We start from the raw sequence: 22,417 nt of genomic DNA on the forward strand, positions 1-22,417 counted from the left end.
CACCAACTCCTGTGCTAAAGGTAAAGTTTGGGTGGGGTGAGCAGCAGTGAACATAATTTTCATCCAACCTGCTACCTGTGGAGCTTCTAGAAGGCCAGTAGACATCTTTGCCCTTATTTTCAAAGCCGAATTGAGCAGTGCACAGGTAATTCCTTTGCTCTGACAAGCCTTTGTCACCATGAAATATCCTGTGAGTGTGCACAGGAAGATGGATTCAACTATACCCGAGAGACCCTTTCTTTTCTTGTCTTCTCACTAGGCTCCCTTTATTGTGACCACAGGGACAACTGCTCTTGGCCCACTGACTTAGGGGGTGACAGGGCAGCTCTTGCGGGAGCTGGCCAAAGCTTACCACAGCCCACTTTCTTGTCCTTCAGCCACCGCTCTGAGCTGAGAACAAGTTTGTATAGAATGGGCACATACCCCCAGAAGTCTACTGGTCTAGGCCCAGCCAAGACATCAGACCATGTTTTTTACTGACTCAGTGCCTGACTGAAGGGGCGAGGGGTGAGGGAGAGAGACCCAAAGCGATGTTCACTTTCACCGGGAGCAACAGTATAAAGCAATAGAAGAAGCGGGGCCTAGTGGAAAGAGAATGGGACTGGAGGTCAGAAGGACCTGAGTTCTAATCCCAGTTCTGCCACTTGTCTGCTGTATGACCTTGAGCAAGTCAGTTGATTTCTCCATGCCTCAGTTACTTCATCTGTAAAATGGGGATGGAAACTCTGAGCCCCATGTGAGACATGAACTGTGTCCAGCCTGATTAGCTTGTAACTACCCCAGTGCTTAGTACAGTGCCTGGCACATAGATATAGATCTTGCAGCAGCAGCAGCAGCAGCAGTTTGCAGCATTATCCCGCCCGTACGTTTTCTTTTCCCCTCTACATTTCCATCTTCTGTGGTGTTGATTTTTCAACAGGACATGATCAAAAAGAGTTTATTTTGGCATCCTCTTATATCTGTAAGTTTGTGCCATATTGCTTCATGTATTACACCTGTGGTTTAAGGAGAATGGTGCCTGCTGATTTCATTGCTTAAATAACTTTCTTCAATTCTGGGTCTTGTCTTGCTAGGTATCTCACTAATCTAGAATTTAATGAGTCATAAACTACATTCATTCCACCTCTGTTCGAAACACTCATATAGCAAGTGCTGGGTTTATCCGCTAATCTCAGGACAAATCCTTCATAAACATTTATTTTTAAGTCACAGTTATAAGAAAATAAAGCTTCATCATAATGGAGATGTCACACCCCAGTGATTCATCTTGTCTCCTGGGATTCACATTTTACCACCAGAAGAAATGTGAAAGTCATGGGCAGGAAAAGGATAAAACCCACATTTATGAGCTGCCGCACCTATAAAGGGAAAGTAAAGACAAACCACTCTCTTTGAAGCCTTTGACATTTGCTAGGCGCAAATTCCATTTAATATGGGCCTGTTCAGAGGGTGGTGGTCAGAGCTCTCCTCCTCCTCCTCCTCCTACTACTATTTCTAATAATAATTATGGTACTTATTGAGCACTTACTATGTGTGAAGCACTGTTCTAAGTGCTGGGGTAGATAAAAATTAATCAGCTATGACACAGTTCCTGTCCCACATGGGGCTCACAGTTTTAATCCCCATTTTACAAATAAGGCAACTGAGGCAAAGAGAAATTAAGTGACTTGCCCAAGGTCACACAGCAGACAAGTGGCGGAGGCAGAATTAGAACCCAGGTCTTTCTATTATATTACTACTACATTTCTATTAACATTACTACTACTAATAACATCACGATCAGCTAGAACCCTAGTGTGTCTTAGGCCAAATCGAACACTGAAACCCCATCTCTTGTCAGACTCAACAAACATATTTAGAAATTCTAAATATTCTCTTCTGGCAAGGAAAGGAGAGAAGGAAAGCTTAGGGAGAAAGAGAAAAGCCCGCATACCTACCGATAAATAATGCCTTTGCTTTGTAAGAAGAAGAGGCCAATGGCAATTTCTGCTGCATAGAATCTGAAATACAAAATTGAACAAGATTCTCCTCATCATCATAAATGGTATTTATTGAGCACTTACCGTGTGCAGAGCACTGTACGCGCTTGGGAGAAGACAATACAACAGAGTTGATAGACATGTTCCCTGCCCAGAATGAGCTTACAATCTAGAAGGTGAGATAGACATTACTATAAACTTTATAATATATAATTCATAGATGTGTACATAAATTCTCTGGGGCTGAAGGTGGGGAGAATATTAAATTCCCAAAGATCATAAATGCTAATGCACAGACGACATAGAAGGAGAGGGAGCCGGATATAAAGAAGGCTTAATTGAAGAAGGTCTCTTGGAGGAGATGTGACCTTAATAACGTTTTGAAAGAGGGGAGAGTGGTCGCCTGGTGTATATTGGAGGGGGAGGGAGTTCCAGGATAGAAGGAGGTTTGGGAAAGGGGTCAGCAGTGAAATAGATGAGATCAGTGCACAGTGAGAAGTTGGCTCCAGAGGAGCGGAGTGTGTGGGCTGAGTTGTATAGTAGGAGATCAGAGAGGTGAGGTAGAAGGGGGTGAGATGAGTGAGTGCTTTAAAGTCGACGTAAGGGGTTTCTGTTTGATGCAGAGGTGGAAGGACAATGACTGGTGTTCTTGAGGAGTGGGGAGATATGTACTAAACAGTTTTGCAGAAAAATGATCCATGCAATGGAATGAAGTATCCCAAAGAGGTGGATACTTTAAAACAAACTGCTTTTTAAATCTCATTACACCAAATTTAATGAACTGGACACAGGCTACAGGAGAAGAGCCCCACAGTGAAACTTAACTATACATTAAGCAAGCGTGTAGTCACATATGAACTATTTCATAATGATAACAATAAAAGTAGATGAAATAAAAATTGTTACAGTAATGACAGCAACAACTATCTTGGTTACCACAGACCTTGGAGACTCTAGGAGAGTGTAATTGTCTTGTTAAAGGAGCTAGCGGACTGAAGGAATCATGACTGCAAAATAGGGACTTTGATGGAGTCAGAGAATGTGGAGTAACCAGGGTTTACAGGTAGCCCGCTGTTGGGTAGGGACCGTCTCTATATGTTGCCGACTTGTACTTTCCAAGCGCTTAGTACAGTGCTCTGCACACAGTAAGCGCTCAATAAATACAATTGAATAATGAATAAATGAATGAAATCATCAGCTCTGAAACATTACTAAACGAAGTCCAGTTTCCAATGCACAAGGGCAATATCAGGTCATTGATAATAATTAATAATAATTGTGGTGTTTGTTAATCACTTACTATGTGCCAGGCACTGTAATAATAATAATAATAATAATAACATTTATTAAGCACTTACTATGTGCAAAGCACTGTTCTAAGCACTGGGGAGGTTACAAGGTGATCAGGTTGTCCCTCGGGGGGCTCACGGTCTTAATGCCCATTTTACAGATGAGGTAACCGGCACAGAGAAGTTAAGTGACTTGTCCAAAGTCACACAGCTGACAATTGGTGGAGGCAGGATTTGAACCCGTGACCTCTGACTCCAAAGCCTGTGCTCTTTCCACTGAGCCATGCTGCTTCTCTGCAGCCATGCTGCTTCTCTGTACTAATCTCTGGTGCATCTCTGGGGCAGATACAAACAAATCCTTGTCCTACATGGGGCTCACGGTCTTATTCCTCGTTTTACAGATTAGGGAACTGAGGCTCAGAGAAGTGAACTGACTTGCCCAAGGCCACACAGCAGACAAGTGGCAGAGCCAGGATTAGAACCCATGTTTGAGTCCCAGGCTCTTGCTATTTCCACTACATCATACTGCTTCCTAATAGTGATTTTGGTCATCCCAGCAGAGCAGTAGGGGATGGAATGGACTAAAAAGATGGGTTTTCCTTTTGACAATAGAGGCTGCAGGTGAGAAGAGCGGAAGAGGTTACAAAGGAGAAGTGGGGAGAGTGGAAAAAGGAGAAGGATGGGGAAAGCGCAAGCTCTGATATGACTCTCAAATGGCTATTTTCAGGCTCACCAATTCTGTCCTTCCTAACAGAGGTGAAGCCATTTAAAAAATGAACCTGTTCATAACCTGAGGGTCTGCATTCCAAACCTCAGGATACATAATGGATGAAGAGCAGAAATGAGGCCAAGAGACAGGAGAAAAAGGTTGTTGTACTAAGAACAGATTCTTGGGCATTCAGAGAAACTGCAGTCTCAGTCCTGAATGATGCCACTTGGGCAATTCAAAGTCAGCATTTAAAGGCTAAAGAAGGAGTCATGGTGTCCATATTGCTTTCTAATCTGCTGAAAAGGATTGATACAGAATGCAGAGATGGAGGTAAGGAAAAATCCTAGGAAAAGGTAAGCTCCCTAATTCTCCTAAAAGGCCCAAAAATCTAAGAATAGAAGTTCAAAGATATTTTGAATTTACTAGAGGTAACTTACCATAATTCTTATGGTACTACTACTACTACAAATCAAACACTGTTCTATGTGCTGGGGTAAGCAATCATTTTAGACAAAGTCCCTGTCCCACATGGACTCACTGTCTAAGAGGGAGAACAAGTATTTAATTCCCATTTTACAGTTGAGGAAACTGAGGCAGAGAGAAATTTAGGGACTTGCCTAGGGTCACACAGCAGAGCCTGGGTTAGACTCCAGGTTCTCTGCTTGTGTTCCTCTCCTCTCCTTTCCTCTCCTCTCCTCTGCCTGGATCCTACCTAAATAACTTGTATCCACCCCAGCGCTTAGAATAGTGTTTGACACATAGTAAGTGCTTACCAAATACAATTTAAAAGAAATCCAACACTTCCCATCACTTCATTCTTTTATGCATTCATTCAATCATATTTATTGAGTGCTTACTGTGTGCAGAGCACTGTACTAATGAGTGTTGTTTCCCCAGAGATACGTTACCCAAAAGGACTTCACTTACACAGCATGAGGTTCCTTAAATCTGCCAACCTGTTGAATCTGGTACATCAGATCTCCACCATTCACGTACTCCATCACAAAATACAGTCGGTCCTGAAAAATCAGAAGCAAACATCAACATCAGCATTTGCAAGTTCTTCTGGTTGGTTTCTGCTCTTCAAAAGAGGTAGAAAGAACAATGGAATAAAAGAATTGGATTCTGAAGAGTTCCAAACACTTTGACACCCCTTGACTCATTCTTCTTCACATCATCCATTTGAAATAGCAAAGGAGAGCACTGTCTGATTTGCATAGAGGGAGAATGAAGCGCAGAGGTTAAGAATCAATCAATCAATCGTATTTATTGAGCGCTTACTGTGTGCAGAGCACCGTACTAAGCACTTGGGAAGTACAAGTTAAGAAGATAAAAGGTGACCAACCATCCTGGGTAGTTTCATAATTTTGGGTTTTTTTGGGTTTTTTTGTAACGGTATTTGTTAAGTGCTCACTATGTGTCAAGCTTTGTTCTAAGCACTAGAGTAGATATAAGTTAATCAGGTGGGGCACAGTCCCTGGTCCTACTTGGGGCTCACAGTCAAGTAGAAGTGAGAACAGGTATTGAACTCCCCATTGTTGGGTAGGGATTGTCTCTGTATGTTGCCAAATTGTACTTCCCAAGCATTTAGTACAGTGCTCTGCAAGCAGTAAGTGCTCAATAAATACAACTGAATGAATGAACGAACCCCCACTTTACAGTTGAGGAAACTGAGCCACAGAGAAGTTAAACTGAGCCACAGAGACGTTAAATGACTTGCCCAAGGTTATACAGCAGGCAAGTGGCAGGTTGGAACTGAAGTCAGTCCTCTGGCTCTCAGGTTCTGATTGATCCAGTAGGCCACATTGCTTCTCCTAGTTCACCTGTTCAGAGGCAGGAGCTTGGATCAGATGACTCCTCTAGGTCTTGCCCAGCTCCAGAATTCCACTGATAATCCAGGCAGCAAGTTTCTGGGGTAATTCCCCAATTTACAGCTCTATCCTACAACAGGAAGGACTCGGACGTTTTCAAGGGGAGAAGACAATGCTCGGAAAGTGGATACCATCCGGGCACAAGTTATTCTAATGCCAGAGAGGCAACCTAGTCTGGATATCTGGGTCGCTGGTGGGTGTGGTTGCTGCTGATTTACTGAGTTACATTGGTCCAGTCATGTAATGACCACCAGGGATGGAGTTTCAACCCATCCCTTGGTAACCCATTGGCGGTGTTTTGTTAGAAGCAGCGTGGCCTAGTAGATGGAAGTCAGGCCTGGGAGTCAGAAGGAGCTGGGGGCTAATCCTTCCTCCACCACTTGTCTGCTGGCCAAGTCATTTCTGTGTGCCTCATCTGTAAAATGGGTATTACAATTAGGAGCCCTGTGTGAGACAGGGATTTTGTCCAATCCGATTATTCTTGTACCTGGGTTAGGTACAACTCCAATCTGACAATCTTGTACCTATCTTATACCTAACCCAGCACTTAGTACAGAGCCTGGCATATAGTAAGCAATTAACAAGTACCACAACTATTATTATTCTCATATTATGTCCAGCTAAATTCACTCCAGCTTCAGGGCTGATTCCTCTTGTTCAGCTCTCAGTGGACATGGAGAGCTGTCCAGCATTCTCCTCATAAAAACCTTTCATTTATTTGAAGTTTTAATTAAACGAAGGCTGTTAAGCAATCCCATAACCTTCTCTCCTCTATGTTAACCAACGCCAACTCCTTTTAGTCTTTTTTCCCAGGACCTACAATATTCCCTCACATAATTGCTTCCACCTTGTAACTGCCCCACCCGATTTTTGAGGAAGAACTAAAAGGGTTTTTTTTTTTGTACCACATAACGGTAAACACGTCTGCTAATTCCGTTGTATTGTACTCTTCCAAGTGCTTAGTACAGTTCTCTGCCCAAAGTAAGCACTCAACAAATACCATTTATTGATTGACTGATTGATAGCGGCACATGCTGGAGGGAGAGGAGGAGGAGGAGGAAGGAGAGGAGGAGAAAGAGGAAGAAGAGGAGGAGGAGAAGGAAGAGGAGCCAAATGAGAATGTGGCAATGCAACAGGAATGAGGAGTTCCTCACAAAGATGGACTTGTGCCAGGGATAGAGAATGAAGGTGGGAGAGTGGCAATGCAGCAGGGAGGAGGAGTTAATTCACGGCCTGCTTTTTGAAAGCAGTTAAAGTAACAGATGCAGTCTCAAAGGCCCTCTTGCCTTCCTCTTCTTTTTCCTCTCCTTTTCTCCCCCTTCTTTTAAATTCTCTTTATTCTCCTCTTCTCCTTATTGCAAGACTTAATTCTTAGAGGCTCCACATAATTTCCCCAACAATGCTTTAATGTAATCAATCAATCAAAGGTATTTATTGAGTGCTTACTATTTTTTGTAGCAAAAACTTTGCATGAAATGGATTGCCTTTGGACCCTATCCAGCTCCTTTAACTCCTCTTTAAAATGTGGTGGGAATCCTGGACACAATCAATCAATCATATTTATTGAGCACTTACTGTGTGCAGGGCACTGTACTAAGCGCTTGTGAGGGTTCAACATGACAATATAACAGACCCATTCCCTGCCCACTGTGAGCTTACAGTTTAGAGGACACAAAGTCCATTAACGGTCTGACCAGGGCTGAGGGTGACTGAACACACTTTTCTGTTAAAAAAAAAAACAATGACAGCAAAGAAAAAAATTTTTTTTTTGGAGGAAAATGCCAGCTATTCAAATGAAGACTTTGGGAACACTTATTTTACACTTCTGCTCTGATTTCTACACCTACCCCCAATGTCTCTCAGCAAAAACAAGGCATGGATTCTCTTTAAGAAATGATTCTGAGATCCACTTAACTTACATCATGCCTTGCCATTTTCTTGATTGCAAGGGGAGCTAGAACTGAATTCATCATCCACTAAAACTTTTACTGCTCCTACAAATCAAATTAGTAGCATTGCTAGATGCAAATAGATCATAAATGGTGCTATAAATTGAACTCTTGTCGGAAGGACATAAAAACAGTCCCAAGAGAGGAGAGGAAACAATGAGGAAAACACTCCCGATAATTCTGGAAAAATAACTTTGTATTCTACAACTCCATCAAAATCATCTTCATCAGGTGGTACCTTGACAGGTGTCAAGAAGATGGTTTTAATATCAGCCTTTGGGACAGATCAGAGGGGAAGACCAACAAGGAGGAGTCCTACAATAATCAAGGTCTGACCTAATCAGAACTTGAGCAGAAAATTTGGTGGCTGAAGAGGGAGGAGAGGGTAGATATATGAGATACTGAGGAGCAGAAAGTGGCTGTATTTATCAGTTGAATGACTTTGAGGGCTAAGAACAGAGAGGCCAATAAGAATATTCCAAAGTCTTGGGAAATAGGCTGCCCATGGTGATCAATCAATCAATCAATCAATTGTATTTATTGAGCGCTTACTGTGTGCAGAGCCCTGTACTAAGCGCTGTTGGTAACATATAGAGATGGTCCCTACCAAACAGGGGGCTCACAGTCTAAAAGGGGGAGACAGAGAACAAAACCAAACATACTAACAAAATAAAATAAATGGAATAGGTATGTACAAATAAAATAAATAAATAAATAGAGTAATAAATATGTACAAACATATATACATATATACAGGTGCGGTGGGGAAGGGAAGGAGGTAAGATGAGGGGGATGGAGAGGGGGACGAGGGGGAGAGGAAGGAAGGGGCTCAGTCTGGGAAGGCCTCCTGGAGGAGGTGAGCTCTTAGTAGGGCCTTGAAGGGAATCTCTCTGGTCAAGCCCCGCTCCCTTACAATTCATTCAATCGTATTTACTGAGTGCTTACTGTGTGCAGAGCACTGTACTAAGCGCTTGGGAAGGACAATTCAGCATCAAAGAGAGACCTTCTTTGATGGGATGGGAAAGTGTTTTCAGAATCTTTACAAAAGAAATGGCGATGCAGTTTAGGGTAGCCACAGCTCTATTTGGGAGGCTCCAGATTAAAATAGAAGTGTTATTCATCTGCTGCTGGACTCCTTACCTCCCTCACATTGCCTGGGTAGAATTTAGATTTTTTCACCTCCCTAAAGTTTGGATTGGCCACCACAGTGCTGGGAAGAAACTCCCCCTCTGCCATCACGACTACCAGTCCCCTACTCTGCACCAATGTCCCACAAAACTCTGGGGCATGGAGGAGAGAAGAGTAGTTGGGGACATGATCACTGCCTATGAAAAGCAGCATGGTCTAGTGGAGAGAACACAGGCTTGAAAGTCTGAACATCCTGGGTTCTAATCCCCAATCTGGTACAAAGCTGCTGTGTGACCTTGGGCAAGTCACTTAACTTCTCTGGGCCTCACTTACTTCAACTGTAAAACAGAGATTAAGACTGTGAGCTCCACATGGAACAGGGACTCTGTCCAGCCCAATTTTGCTTGTATCCACCCCAGCACTTAGTACAGTGCCTGGCACACAGTAAGTGCTTAACAAATACCACAATTGTCATTATTATTATGCACCTGAAGCGAGTGACCCTCAGTCAATCAATCAATTGACTGGGAGGCAACATGACCTAGTGGAAGTGCAAGGACCAGGGTTCTAATCCTGATGCTGCCATTTGTCTGCTGTGTGACCTCGGGCAAGTCACTTCACTTCTCTGTGCCTCAGTTCCCTCTTCTATAAAATGAAGATTAAATCTTACTCCCTCCTATTTAGATCATGAGCCCCATGAGGGATGGGGTTGTGTCCGGCCTGATTACCTTGTGTCATCTGACACTTAGAACAGTGGTTTGCACACAAAGTAAGCACTTAAGAATCACCATTTTAAAAATCAATGGCATTTACTTACTGTATGCAAAGCACTATACTAAGCACTTGAGAGAGTAGAGGTCATGGGTTCGTATCCCAGCTCCACCACAAGTCTGCTGTGTGACCTTGGGCAAGTCACTTAACTTCTCTGAGCCTCAGTTACCTCATCTGTAAAAATGGGGATTAAGACTGTGAGCCCCACGTGGGACAACTTGACATTGTATCCCCCCCAGCTCTTAGAACAGTGCTTTGCACATAGTAAGCGCTTAACAAATGCCATCATTATTTATTATTTATTTATATAACAGAGTTGATAGGCCTTCCAAGGGTCAGTCAGAGCTGGAAAATTCTTAATGTGCAAATACTTTGAACTGTTTTACCAGTCAACCTCCTCCACCCCCTCACAACCCCACCACTACAGCTACGTGCTGTGAGAAATAAACACATGCTCTCTTTTAATGCTTTGTTTAGAGACGCAGCATGTCCTAGTGGATAGAGCATAGGCTTGGGAGTCAAAAGGACCAGGGTTCTAATCCCGGCTCTGTCATTTGTCTGTTCTGTGACCTTGGGCAAGTCGCTTAACTTCTCTGTGCCTCGGCTACCTCATCTCTAAAATGGGTATTAAGAGTGTGAGCCCCATGTGGGACATAGACTGTGTCCAACCCAATTAGCTAGTATCCCATTGGTTAGTACAGTGCCAGGCTCTTATTTGCAAGGCTGGCATATCTCAGGATCCACATCAACCAATCAGTAGTCTTTATTGAGCACTTACTGTGTGCAGAGCACTGTACTAAACACTTCGGAGAGTGTAATAGAGCTGGTAGAATCAATCAATCATATTTATTGAGTGTTTACAGTGTACGGAGCACTGTACTAAGCACTTGGGAGAGTACACTACATCAGAGTGGGTAGACATGTTCGCTGCCCTCCAGGAGTTTACAGATTAGAAGGGGAGACACTTCAAAGAGGTTTCCCCAGATGAGAAAAGAGCAGAATCTCCCCTAGTGCTAACTCCCGTTTAAAGATCTTTGCCTATCTGCAGTTTCACAATGAAAAATCCTGTTGTACAAGCTGGCCATTCACTCCCATCAAAATATTTGTTTGCTTCTCAATTCAAAGAACCTGCGACGCAGATGCAGGAAGCCATGCCAGAAAGAGAAAGTTGTAAAAATAGATCGTCATTTAGGGAAACAGCTTTGAAAACGAAAAAGAAGAATGTAAATGATGAAGCTGATAAGTCGAAGACACAGACTGAGGACCAGAAATCAGAGGGGCCAACTGTGTTTCTAAAAAAAAGGTGTCAGGGAGTGCCTGGGCCTTTTTGAAATAAAAAAGTATGTTATCGACCTCTGTCCACTAATGTGAGAGGATCAATTAATCAATCAATCATTCATTCATTCAATCATATTTATTGAACACTTACTGTGTGCACAGCACTGTACTGAGCATTTGACCTGTATATATGTATATATGGTTGTACATATTTATTACTCTATTTATTTATTTATTTATTTTACTTGTACATATCTATCCTATTTATTTTATTTTGTTGGTATGTTTGGTTTTGTTCTCTGTCTCCCCCTTTTAGACTGTGAGCCCACTGTTGGGTAGGGACTGTCTCTATGTGTTGCCAATTTGTACTTCCCAAGCGCTTAGTACAGTGCTCTGCACATAGTAAGCACTCAATAAATATGATTGATGATGATGATGATGATTTATTGAGTGCTTATATGTGTATAGAGCACTGCACTTACTGCTTGGGAGAGATTCATTCATTCATTCAATCATATTTATTGAGTGCTTACTGTGTGTGCACAGCACTGCACTAAGCTTTTGGGAAAGTACAATACAACAATAAACAGACACATTCCCTGTCCACAAGTTTACAGTCTAGAGGGGGGAGACAGACATCATTACATATAAATATATTACTGATATGTGCATAAGCATTGTGGGGCTGGGAGGGAGGAAGAATAGAGGGAGCAAGTCAGGGTGACACAGAAGGGAGTGGGAGAAGGGGAAAGAGGGAGCCTAGGCTGGGAAGGCCTCTTGGAGGAGATGTGCTTTCAATAAAACTTTGAAAAGCGCTTAGTACAGTGCTCTGCACATAGTAAGCACTCAATAAATACGATTGATGATTGATGAAGTCGGGGAGATAAATTGTCTGTCAGGTTTGAGGAGGGAGGGCATTCCAGGCCATCCAGGCCAGAGGTAGGATGTGAGCCAGGGGTTAGTGGCGAGACAGGCGAAAGTGAGGCACAGTGAGAAAGTTAGCACTATAGGAGCGAATAGCTCAGGCTGAGTTCTAGAAAGAGTAGTGAGGTGAGACAGGAAGGGGAAAGGTGGTGGAGTGCTTTATAGCCAGTGGTGAGGTTTCTGTTTGACGTGGAGGTGGAAGGGAAACCACAGGAGCTTTTTGAGGAGCGGAGTGACATGTCCGGAACGATTTTGTAGGAAAATGATCCAGGCAGCAGAGTGAAGTATGGACTTGAGTGAGGAGAGACAGGAGGCTGGAAAGTCAGCAAGGAGGCTGATGCAGTAATCCAGGTGGAATATGACGAGTGATTGTATTAACATGGTAGCAGTTTGGAAGGAGAGGAAAGGGCGGATTTTAGTGACGTGAAAGTGGAACCGACAGAATTTACTGATGGATTGAATATGTGGGTTGAATGAGAGAGAGGAGTCAAGGATAATGCCAAGGTTATGGGCTTGTGAGGCAGGAAGGGTGGTGGTGTCGACTACAGCAACGGGAAAGTCACGGGGGAGGACAGGGGTTGGGTGGGAAGATAAGGAGTTCAGTTTTGGACATGTTGAGCTTGAAGTGAGGTGAGGACATCCAAGTAAAGATGTCCTGAAGAAGGAAGAAGCACGGTGGCTCAGTGGAAAGAACATGGGCTTTGGAGTCAGAGGTCATGGGTTCGAATCCTGACTCCGCCACATGTCTGCTGTGTGACCTTGGGCAAGTCACTTAACTTCTCTGAGCCTCAGCTACCTCACCTGTAAAATGGGGACTAAAACTGTGAGCCCCATGTGGGACAACCTGATCACCTTGTATTCATTCATTCATTCAATCGTATTTATTGAGCACTTACTGTGTGCAGAGCACTGTACTAAGTGCTTGGGAAGTACAAGTTGGCAACATATAGAGACGGTCCCTACCCAACATGGGGCTCACAGTCTAGAAGGAGCGAATCCCCCCCAGCGCTTACAACAGTGCTTTGCACATAGTAAGCGCTTAACAAATGCCATCATTATTATTAGTATTGAAGGCAAGAGGAAATGCCAGACTGCAGAGAGGGAGAGACATCATCATCATCATCAATTGCATTTATTGAGCGCTTACTATGTGCAGAGCACTGTACTAAGCGCTTGGGAAGTACAAATTGGCAACATATGGGTTGAATGAGAGAGAGGAGTCAAGGATAATGCCAAGGTTATGGGCTTGTGAGGCAGGAAGGGTGGTGGTGCCGACTACAGCAATGGGAAAGTCGGGGGGAGGACAGCGGGGAGGACAGACATCAGAGGTGGAGATGTAGATTTGGATATTATCCAATAGAGGTGGTAATTTGCATAATGAGATCACTAACAGCTTCTAGTTACACTCCCTTTCCACGAGGAGCTTACAGTCTAGAGGATAAAGTCTGACTTCTCTCACAGTAGGAAACTTTGGGTGGTTTTCAATTGTATTTTTTCAGGTAAACGGGAAAAATTTAGGGCTCATTTGAAGCCATTCCCAATGCAAATCAGCTTCTGTATTCTTATCTTAATGGAGAGCATATTCTGTTTGGTTAGCTAATGCAAGGTAATTACATGGCATGGCTGAAAAGGATCGTATGCAGTAAAGTGATCTACAAAACACATTTAGGCATATTCAGTGAATGGTAGATGTCACAAGGAGTGAATTTAATTTAATTTTATAAATATTTATGCTTATTTATTTTATAAATATATTTTATTTTCTAAATATAAGCCAGCCAACTGCCTAAATGAACAGAAAATCTCAAAAACAGCAAATGTGGCTTTGTAGAGAGTAAACCATGCCAAACACATTCACTCTCTCCTGCTGATAGTGTCGGGCCTTGGAGACGGGAGAACAAACGCTAGATGGAATCCATTTAGATTTTGGAACGGCTTTAAATTCTGTCCCACAGGGCGTCCCTACTGACTAGCTGGACAGCCATGGTCTTTGACCATTCTCTTGGTTAGTGGCCATATACGTAGCTCTAAGTTCACACCAAAAGATCAGTTAATTAATGGAGGTTCCATCGACCTGAGAGGAGCATAAGAGCCTAGTGAGCTTTGGGCCAGTTCTTTTCATGTCTTTCATTCAATCGTATTTATTGAGCGCTTACGGTGTGCACAGCACTGTACTAAGCGCTTGGGAAGTATAAGTCGGCAACATATAGAGACGGTCCCTAACCAACAATGGGCTCACAGTCTAGAAGGGGGAGACAGACAACAAAACAAAACATGTAGACAGGTGTCAAAATCGTCAGAACAAACAGAATTATAGATTCTATAATCTATATAGATTCTACATTATATAATCATATATATTAATATATCATATAATAATAGATATAATAATATATATTATATATTATAGATTCTATAGATTCTATTATATGCACATCATTAACAAAATAAATAGAATAGTAAATATGCACAAGTAAAATAAATTGAGTAATAAATCTGTACAAATATATACAAGTGCTGTGGGGAGGGGAAGGAGGTAGGGCAGGGGAGGATGGGGATTCATTGATTATCTGGACTAAGGAATTGAGTGCATTAATTGTGTTTTCAGGTTTTACTAAAAGGTGCAGGGCAGCTTACGCTTTGGAAAGCAGAAATGGAATTCAGAATGACATACTTGAGAAATGGTACTATGAAAATGCAATGAAATTCAGGATGGAAAAGGATAAAATGGAGCCCCTTTGGGGTGGAAACAACCACCATAAATGTGGGCTGAGCCAAGAACAGCAGAAAAAGCACTGTTACTCATGTTACTCACTGCAACTCTTGACCACTGGAGTACATAATAACTGTGGTACTTGTTAAGCGCTTACTATGTGCCACACACTGTTCTAAGCACTGGGGTAGATATGTTAAGCAGGTTGGATACAGTCCCTGTCCCACATGAAGCTCACACTTTTAATCCCCATTTTATAGATGAGGGAACTGAGGCCCAGGGAAGTGACTCATCCAAGGTCACACGGCAGACTTGTGGCACAGCCGGGATTAGAACCTATGTCCTTCTGACCCCCAGGCCCGTGCTCGATCCACTAAGTCAAGCGTACATGTGAGCACAGGAAAGAGTAGGATTCCAAAGGAGCTGCTCTTGGATGTGTTGAAGTGTGGTGACTAATTCTACATAAGTAGAAGAAACAAGAAGTTCAGATACAAGTTGAACTACAAGTGAGGTGGCAGAGCTGCTATTTTCTGGGAAGCAACAGGTGAGGACTGCCCAGTGCACAGCCACTGGAGTTGGAGCGAGGGTCTTTCTGTTTCATCTTTTAAAGAATAAGAGAAATGAAAGCCAAAAATGTAAACAGGGGCATCCCTCCATCAGAAAATTGTCAGCATATATTTTCACAGTGTATTGAGGTGCTGTTCGTGACTGAATTTTTTAGTTTTACTCCTTTCTCTCAAAAAATATTAATAATAATTGTGGTATTTGTTAAAAACTTTCTGTGTGCCAGGAACTGTACTAAGCCCTGGGGTGGATTCAAGTAAATTAGGTTGGACCCAGTCCCTATCCCCCAGGGACAGTCTCAATTCCCATTTTACAGATGAGGAAACGGAGGTCCAGAGATGTGAAGTGACTTGCCCAAGGTCACACAGCAGACAAGTGGCAAAGCCAGGATTAGACCCAAGTCCTTCTGACTCCCAGGCCCACGCTCTAGCCACTAGGCCAAGCAGAATCCTCTTCAAATACCAGGACAATAGACAGAGAAGCAGCGTGGCTCAGTGGGAAGAGCCCAGGCTTTGGAGTCAGAGGTCATGGGTTCAAATCCCGGCTCCGCCAATTGTCAGCTGGGTGACTTTAGGAAAGTCACTTCACTTCTCTGTGTCTCAGTTACCTCATCTGTAAAATGGGGATTAAGACTGTGAGCCCCCCGTGGGACAACCTGATCACCTTGTAATCTCCCCAGCGCTTAGAACAGTGCTTTGCACATAGTAAACGCTTAATAAATGCCATCATTATTATTATTATTATTATTATTCTTATTCTCTGTGCCTCAGTTACCTCATCTGTAAAATGGGGATTAAGACTGTGAGCCCCCTGTGGGACAACCTGATCACCTTGTAATCTCCCCAGTGCTTAGAACAGTGCTTTGCACATAGTAAGCGCTTAATAAATGCCATTATTATTATTTGCCATGACCCTACTGTTCAGCATGCTGGTTACTCTTAAAGGCACACTTTCTAAAATGCCTTCAATTGCAATTTTCATTTGAGGTGTTCAAGATTTTTCCAGACAATATCTCAGTACCCTAAGTCAATTCATCCCTTCATATGTACTAAGTGCTTGGGTGAGTACTACATAACAGAGTAGAATTTAGCACTTGGCTGAGCATATATGTCTGCTTTATTTGTTTTTTAAATCTTTGGGTGTAAATATCTTTTTGTTTGCCTTCCCGCATTAGCATTGCAAATGTAAGATCCTTGTGGACAGGGTATGCGTCACTTCATTATTCTGAACTTTCCAAATGCCTAGTATACACACCAAGTGGGAACTCAATGAATGCTATTATTACGACTATTATTATTACTTTTACTAATACTATCCATCAGGTATTTACTGAGTGTTGACTATAGACAGAATATAGTACTAAGCCCTTGGGAGAGTAGAATAGGGTTGATACCAGAGAGCAGCATGGCCTAGTGGATAGAACAGGGTCCTAGGAGTCAGAAGGACCTAGGTTCTAATCCTGACTCTGCCACCTGTCTGCTGTTGTGCCCTTGGGCAGGTCACTTTACTTCTCCGTGCCTCAGTTACTTCATCTGTCAAATGGGGATTAAGATGGTGAGCCCCATGTGGGAAAGAGACTTTGTCCAACCCGATTTGCTTGCATTGATCCCAGCGCTTAGTTCAGTGCCTGGCACATAGTAAGTGCTCACCCAATACCACAATGCTCCCTGCCCTCAAGGAGATTACAGTCTACTACCTAATTCATTTTTTCAATTTACTCAGAATGTAAGTAGGGGTCAGAATGACCATCCTTATTTTCAGCAATGGAGGCACAGACTGCTTAAGTGATTTGCCACAGTGGCATTTGACACTCGGGCCAGGGCTCATGCTATCTCAACAGATAAAGACAGACATCTGACAGAAAGCCAAACTAAAAATATCACTTTTCTTCACCTCACTTAAGAAAACACTTGCTTTTAAATTTTTTTTAATGGGCAGATGGGGACCTGCCACTAACACAGAAGAAAATTGGGTGTCTAACAGACGGAGAGGAAAGGACATTACTTGGGTGCTCTCTGTGTGGAGAAATTAAACTCCGTTCAAAAATCCACAACTCGTCCACAAGAAGGGTTTTCAAATTTGTCTTCCACCTTGGCTTAGCATTCAGACAAAACCCATTTCTCTGTTTCTGGTGCAGTCGTAGCCCAAGATGCAGCCATAATATGTTTTTGAAAATGTGGGTGAATCACAAATGGGGAATAACGGGGAATTGTTTTCCTGTAGACTTCACGTTACAAAATTAGAGTCTGTTCCAAAACCTCTGGAAAAATAAATATAGAATTCCTTTATGTGCAATATTCAGTAACACTAAAAATCATTAAAGTATTATCCATTTTCTGTTATGGTGATTAAAAGCAGTATTATTTATGTTCTATTACAGTCAGTAATGAAAAGAATTACTTCACAACATTAACTAAATAAGGAGTTGCAATATGTTTATTAGTCTTTGCAAGAAGCTGCAGAAGTAAAAGCTTGCTCTGCTGTCTGGGGTAGTGGCTATTCAACTTCAGTGACACGTGTCCAATTTAGGTTGAACAATAGCCATCTCCCTTTCTCCATACAGCACGTTGTTGTAAGCTAAATACATCTGACTATTTAGCACGCCTCTGAACTCCTTTCCTTAGAGTCTTCTTCAATCATTTCAAAAAGTTCACCCATTTTGCTGAAAACTGATGCAAGATTTTTAAATCCCCAAATCGTAACTGGTGAGGGATCTAGGATTCTAGCCTAAGCAGAAGCCTCGACAGACTCTTTCTCCTCCACCCTCAGGAAGCAGGAGTTCTCAGCTTCACTCAAAAGCATCACAGAATCAGAGCGAGGCAAGAAGGGCAGAGATCCTTGCCAGATTAAGATGGCCTTTTTTTACCTCACTGTGCTTCTATGCTGTTTTCAGATAGAGCAGAGAATTTCACTTCCAGTTTGTGTTTTGGAGAGAGAAATGGGAAGGGCAGGGAAGAGGGAAATTGAATTTCCTGCAGTTATTAGATAGAATGTTAGGCATCACTCACAGATCCAGAGCTGCATCAGCAGTTATATATAGTGGTCGTTCAGAGGCAGGCAAACAACTTTACTTCTTCTAGAGTCTGCAACATTCTGTTTGGTAAATTAACAAATTGTTCACCTCATTTCAAAGCAGTAAGGCCCTAATCTCTGACCGTCAACAATCCCATCTCATAAACAAGCCAGAACTATTTATGGTCGACTGTAAATCCAGTGGAAATATTTACTTTCTCTATCCAAGCCAAAATGACTGCTCCACTAGCTATTAACTTGAAGAGCTGAATCTATGCCCAACCTTGGCCAATTTCTAGAAGGAAAGGCTATAGAAACAGACTATGAAGCCAATCCAGGGTCCCTCTGTAAGTTAACTAGCTTTTCCCTTACCTGCTTCTTCATTCACCTGACACACTGTGAAAAAAGGGCTTGAAATAGGAGGGAGTAGGCCTGTCCTAATCGAAGGAAAGAAATCAATCCATTCAGCTGATACACAGTTCTTCTAGGACATGGGGATCATGTCTCTGACAAAACCCACATAAATCAAAACTCGTAGCATGAAAAATGCATCTTAATCGGTGCCAAACCTTAACACACAACCTCTAGACTTTAAGCTTGTTGTGGGCAGGGAATGTGTCAGTTTGTTGTATTGTACTCTCCCCAGTGCTTAATATAGTGCTCTACACACAGTAAGCGATCAATAAATACAATTGATTGACAACGGTTTACCCTGACAGCATGTTCTAACCAGAAAGATACATGTTGCAAAAACGTTCTCTATTCCCTTAACAGCGTTGCATCCAAAATGTAGAGTGAAAAACGCATGTTATGGAAGAATAAAATATATTTAGGTCCCTAAATACTGAGTGTATCTAGATAACAGAACGGCTGCTGTGTGGTGAACTGAGACTGGCAAATTGAAAGAAAGGAAGACAGAGGAAACGATGTAAGAATATAGCTAACAAAGCCTCAGATAATTGTTCCATCCTAACAGAAATATTTGCCGACAGACTCACAGGGTGCACTGCGATCAGGAAGGGATTGCCTCGGTTTGAACAGAATTTCCACAAAGATTGTGAAATAAGGAGGCAACAGTGAAAAAAGCACCAGGTGCTACAATGAAGCAGTGTGACCTAATAGAGCCCGGGCCTGGGAGAAAGACCCAGGTTCTAATACCACCTCTACAACTTGTCTGCTGTGTGACCTTGGGCAAGTCACTTCACTTCTTTGTGCCTTAGTTTCCTCATGTGTAAAGAATGGGGATTAAGACTGTGAGCTCCATGAGGGACAGGGACTGTGTCTAATTGGACTTGCTTGCATCCACCCCAGTGCTTAGAACAGTGCCTGGCATAAAGTAAGCATTAAAGTACCACCTCTAGAAGGAGGATTTCCAAATCTACACCTCCAGCCCTGATCTCTCTCTTTCTCTCTGCAGTCTCGCATTTCCTCCTGTCTTCAAGACATCTCCATTTGGATGTCCCAACGACACCTCTAACCTAGCACGTCCAAACATGTCCAAAGCAGAACTTCTTATCTTCCCACTCAAACCCTGTCCTCCCATGATTTTCCCATTACTGTAGACACCACCACCATCCTTCCTGTCTGATATACCTTTAACTTTGACATTATTCTTGTTTCCTCTCTCTTATTCAACCTACACGTTCAATTTATCACTAAATCCTGTCAGTTCAACCTTCACAACACCACTAAAATCTGATCTTAATCCTTAATCCACCTTAATCCAAACATTTATCCTAGCCCACCTTGATTACTTTATCAGCCGCCTTGCTGACCTCCCTGCCTCCTGTCTCTCCCAACTCCAGTCCACATTTTACTCCGCTGCCTGGATCATTTTTCTATAAAAATGTTCAGTCCATGATTCCCCACTCCTCAAGAACCTCTAGTGGTGGCCCATCCACCTCCACATCAAAAAGAAACTCTTTACAATCAGTTTAAAGCACTCAATCACCTTGCCCACTCTTACTACATCACTGCCTGCACGCTGCTCTCATTTAAATACTTCCTGTACCTTGAACTTGTCTATCTTGCCTCTGATTATTGCCCACATCCTGCCTCTGGCTTGGAACATCCTCTCTGTTTATATAGGACAATTATTCTTTCCACCTATTGAAGGCACATCTCCTCCCAGAGGACTTCCTTGACTAAGCCATCATTTTGTCTTCTCCCACTCCCTTCTGCACTGCCTTGATTCACTCCCTTTATTCATCCCTCCCTCAGCCCCACAGTTTATATATATACAAATTCATAATTTATTTATTTATATTTATGTCTGTCTCCCTCTCTAGACTGCAAGCTCCCTGTGGGCAACGAATGTGTGTCTCAACTCTATTATATTGTTGGGATACCGTATTCTCCCAACAGCTTAACACAGTGTTCTGCACATAGTAAGCATTCAATAAATACAATTAATTGCTTGATTGAGCTCATAGTATAAAGGGGATGGAGAACAGGTATCTTATCTCCATTTTACACATGAGGAATCTGAGAGAAGTTAAGTGACTTGCTCAAGTCAAAGCAGGCAAGAGAAAGAGCTGGGTTCAGAACCCAGGTGTCCTAATAACATATATATATATATATATATATATATATATATATATATATATATATATATATATATATACTACTAATTATTGTGGCATTTGATAGGTACTAATTATGGGCCAAGCTCTGCGTTAAGAGCTGGGGCAGATAGAATATATGCTAACCGAATGTAAACATTGTACCATATATGGTAATCAGCATGGCCTAGTGCAAATAGTATGGTTTATGAGTCAGAGGACCTGGGTTCTAATCCCAGCTCTGCCACTTCCCTGCTGTGCGATCTTTGGCATGTCATTTCACTTCTCTGTGATACAATTCCCTCATTTGTAAAATGGGATTAAACGCTCCTCTGTCCGACCCGGATTGTGTCCAACCTGATTATCTTGTATCCACCCAGTGTTTAGTATTTTGCTTGGCACTCAGTAAGTGTTTAACCAACACCATAATTATTATATGCCAAAGTATGGTGGCTTGCAGGCCATATGTGGCGTTTCTTCATTTGCAGTCACTTGTCTGCTGTGTGATCTTGGGCAAGTCACTTCACTTCTCTGTTGCTCAGTTAACATCTGTAAAATGGGGAATGAGACTATAAGCCCCATGAGGGACATGGACTGTGTCCAACCTGATCAGCTTGGAACTACCACAGTGCTTAGTACAGTGCCTGGCACATAGTAAGCACTTACAAATACTCTAAAAAATAAAGTGAATTGATTACAAAGTGGATTGGCACAGAATAATATTCTCTGCCTTACTAAACATTTTGATTACATTACAAGAAGGATTGCTGATAAGCTACAGCACATCTTCGAGGAATTATTCCACTCTGCCTCCTTTCAGAAGCTGTGCAAAATTATTTCCTTTGCCACATTTTGATTACTGTTCTATAATAAACCGACGAAAATTCGCCCCACATCTGAAATTCAGCAATCTTGGTTGATATGCCAGTTGCTAGCAATATATCCAAATTATAATATTCATGAAAACTATTGTAATATCTACTTATAACAGCTGATTACCAATTGACAAACACTTGGAAATTCTACTGTTCACATCTTAAAACTCTTTCACTGCAGGCTGTTTTCAAAAAAGATTTTTTTTTCCTTTTCCAAGATGCAGAAATGTCTGATGCTGTTTACTTGGAATGGAATAACAGTTGTGTCTCAAGATAGCTTGCTCCACGGGGGCCATTTCCTCCTCTGGCTATCTTTAAGTAAGAAAACGTCTCAAGTCCGGAGGACCATGCTGTTGGAGTGCAGAGGGGACCTGTGAAGCCCAAGACGGGGGTCAGAGCTTAAAGACGAAAACACCTAGACACTTCTCATCCTTGTTTCAAGTCCATGACAAGATGGAAAGAGGACATGCCCTCTCTTATAAACAGAGGAACTTTATCCTGATTTCCTCCAGTATTCATGAGGATGGGGAATGAGAGTGAAGAAAGTAGAACAGAATGGCCTACCCACTTTGGAGGCGGGTTTTTTTGGTATTTGTTAAGTGCTTACTATGTGCCAAGCACTGTCCGAAGGGCTGGTGGGGATTCAAGGTGATCAGGTTGTCCTACGTGGGGCTCACAGTCTTAATCCCCATTTTACAGATGAGGTAACTGAGGCACAGAGAAATTAAGTGACTTGCCCAAAGTCACACAGCTGACAAGTGGCGGAGCCAGGATTAGAACCCATGACCTCTGGC

General features: G+C 42.4%; 1 protein-coding gene across 2 annotated transcripts in view; it reads right to left on the bottom strand.

The window, feature by feature from the left end:
- Window positions 1-22,417, bottom strand: part of PRKCB (protein kinase C beta) — a 494,385-nt gene that overhangs the window by 79,220 nt on the left and 392,748 nt on the right. For both annotated transcript variants that reach the window (XM_038762327.1, XM_038762326.1), the window contains exons 11-12: window positions 4,905-4,996; window positions 1,938-2,000 (exon numbers count right to left, since the gene is read on the bottom strand). In XM_038762327.1, coding sequence (XP_038618255.1) covers window positions 1,938-2,000; window positions 4,905-4,996 — 155 coding nt within the window. The remainder of the gene's footprint in view (window positions 1-1,937; window positions 2,001-4,904; window positions 4,997-22,417) is intronic.

The sequence above is a fragment of the Tachyglossus aculeatus genome, chromosome 21 (assembly GCF_015852505.1).
Source record: "Tachyglossus aculeatus isolate mTacAcu1 chromosome 21, mTacAcu1.pri, whole genome shotgun sequence".
Classification (NCBI taxonomy): domain Eukaryota; kingdom Metazoa; phylum Chordata; class Mammalia; order Monotremata; family Tachyglossidae; genus Tachyglossus; species Tachyglossus aculeatus.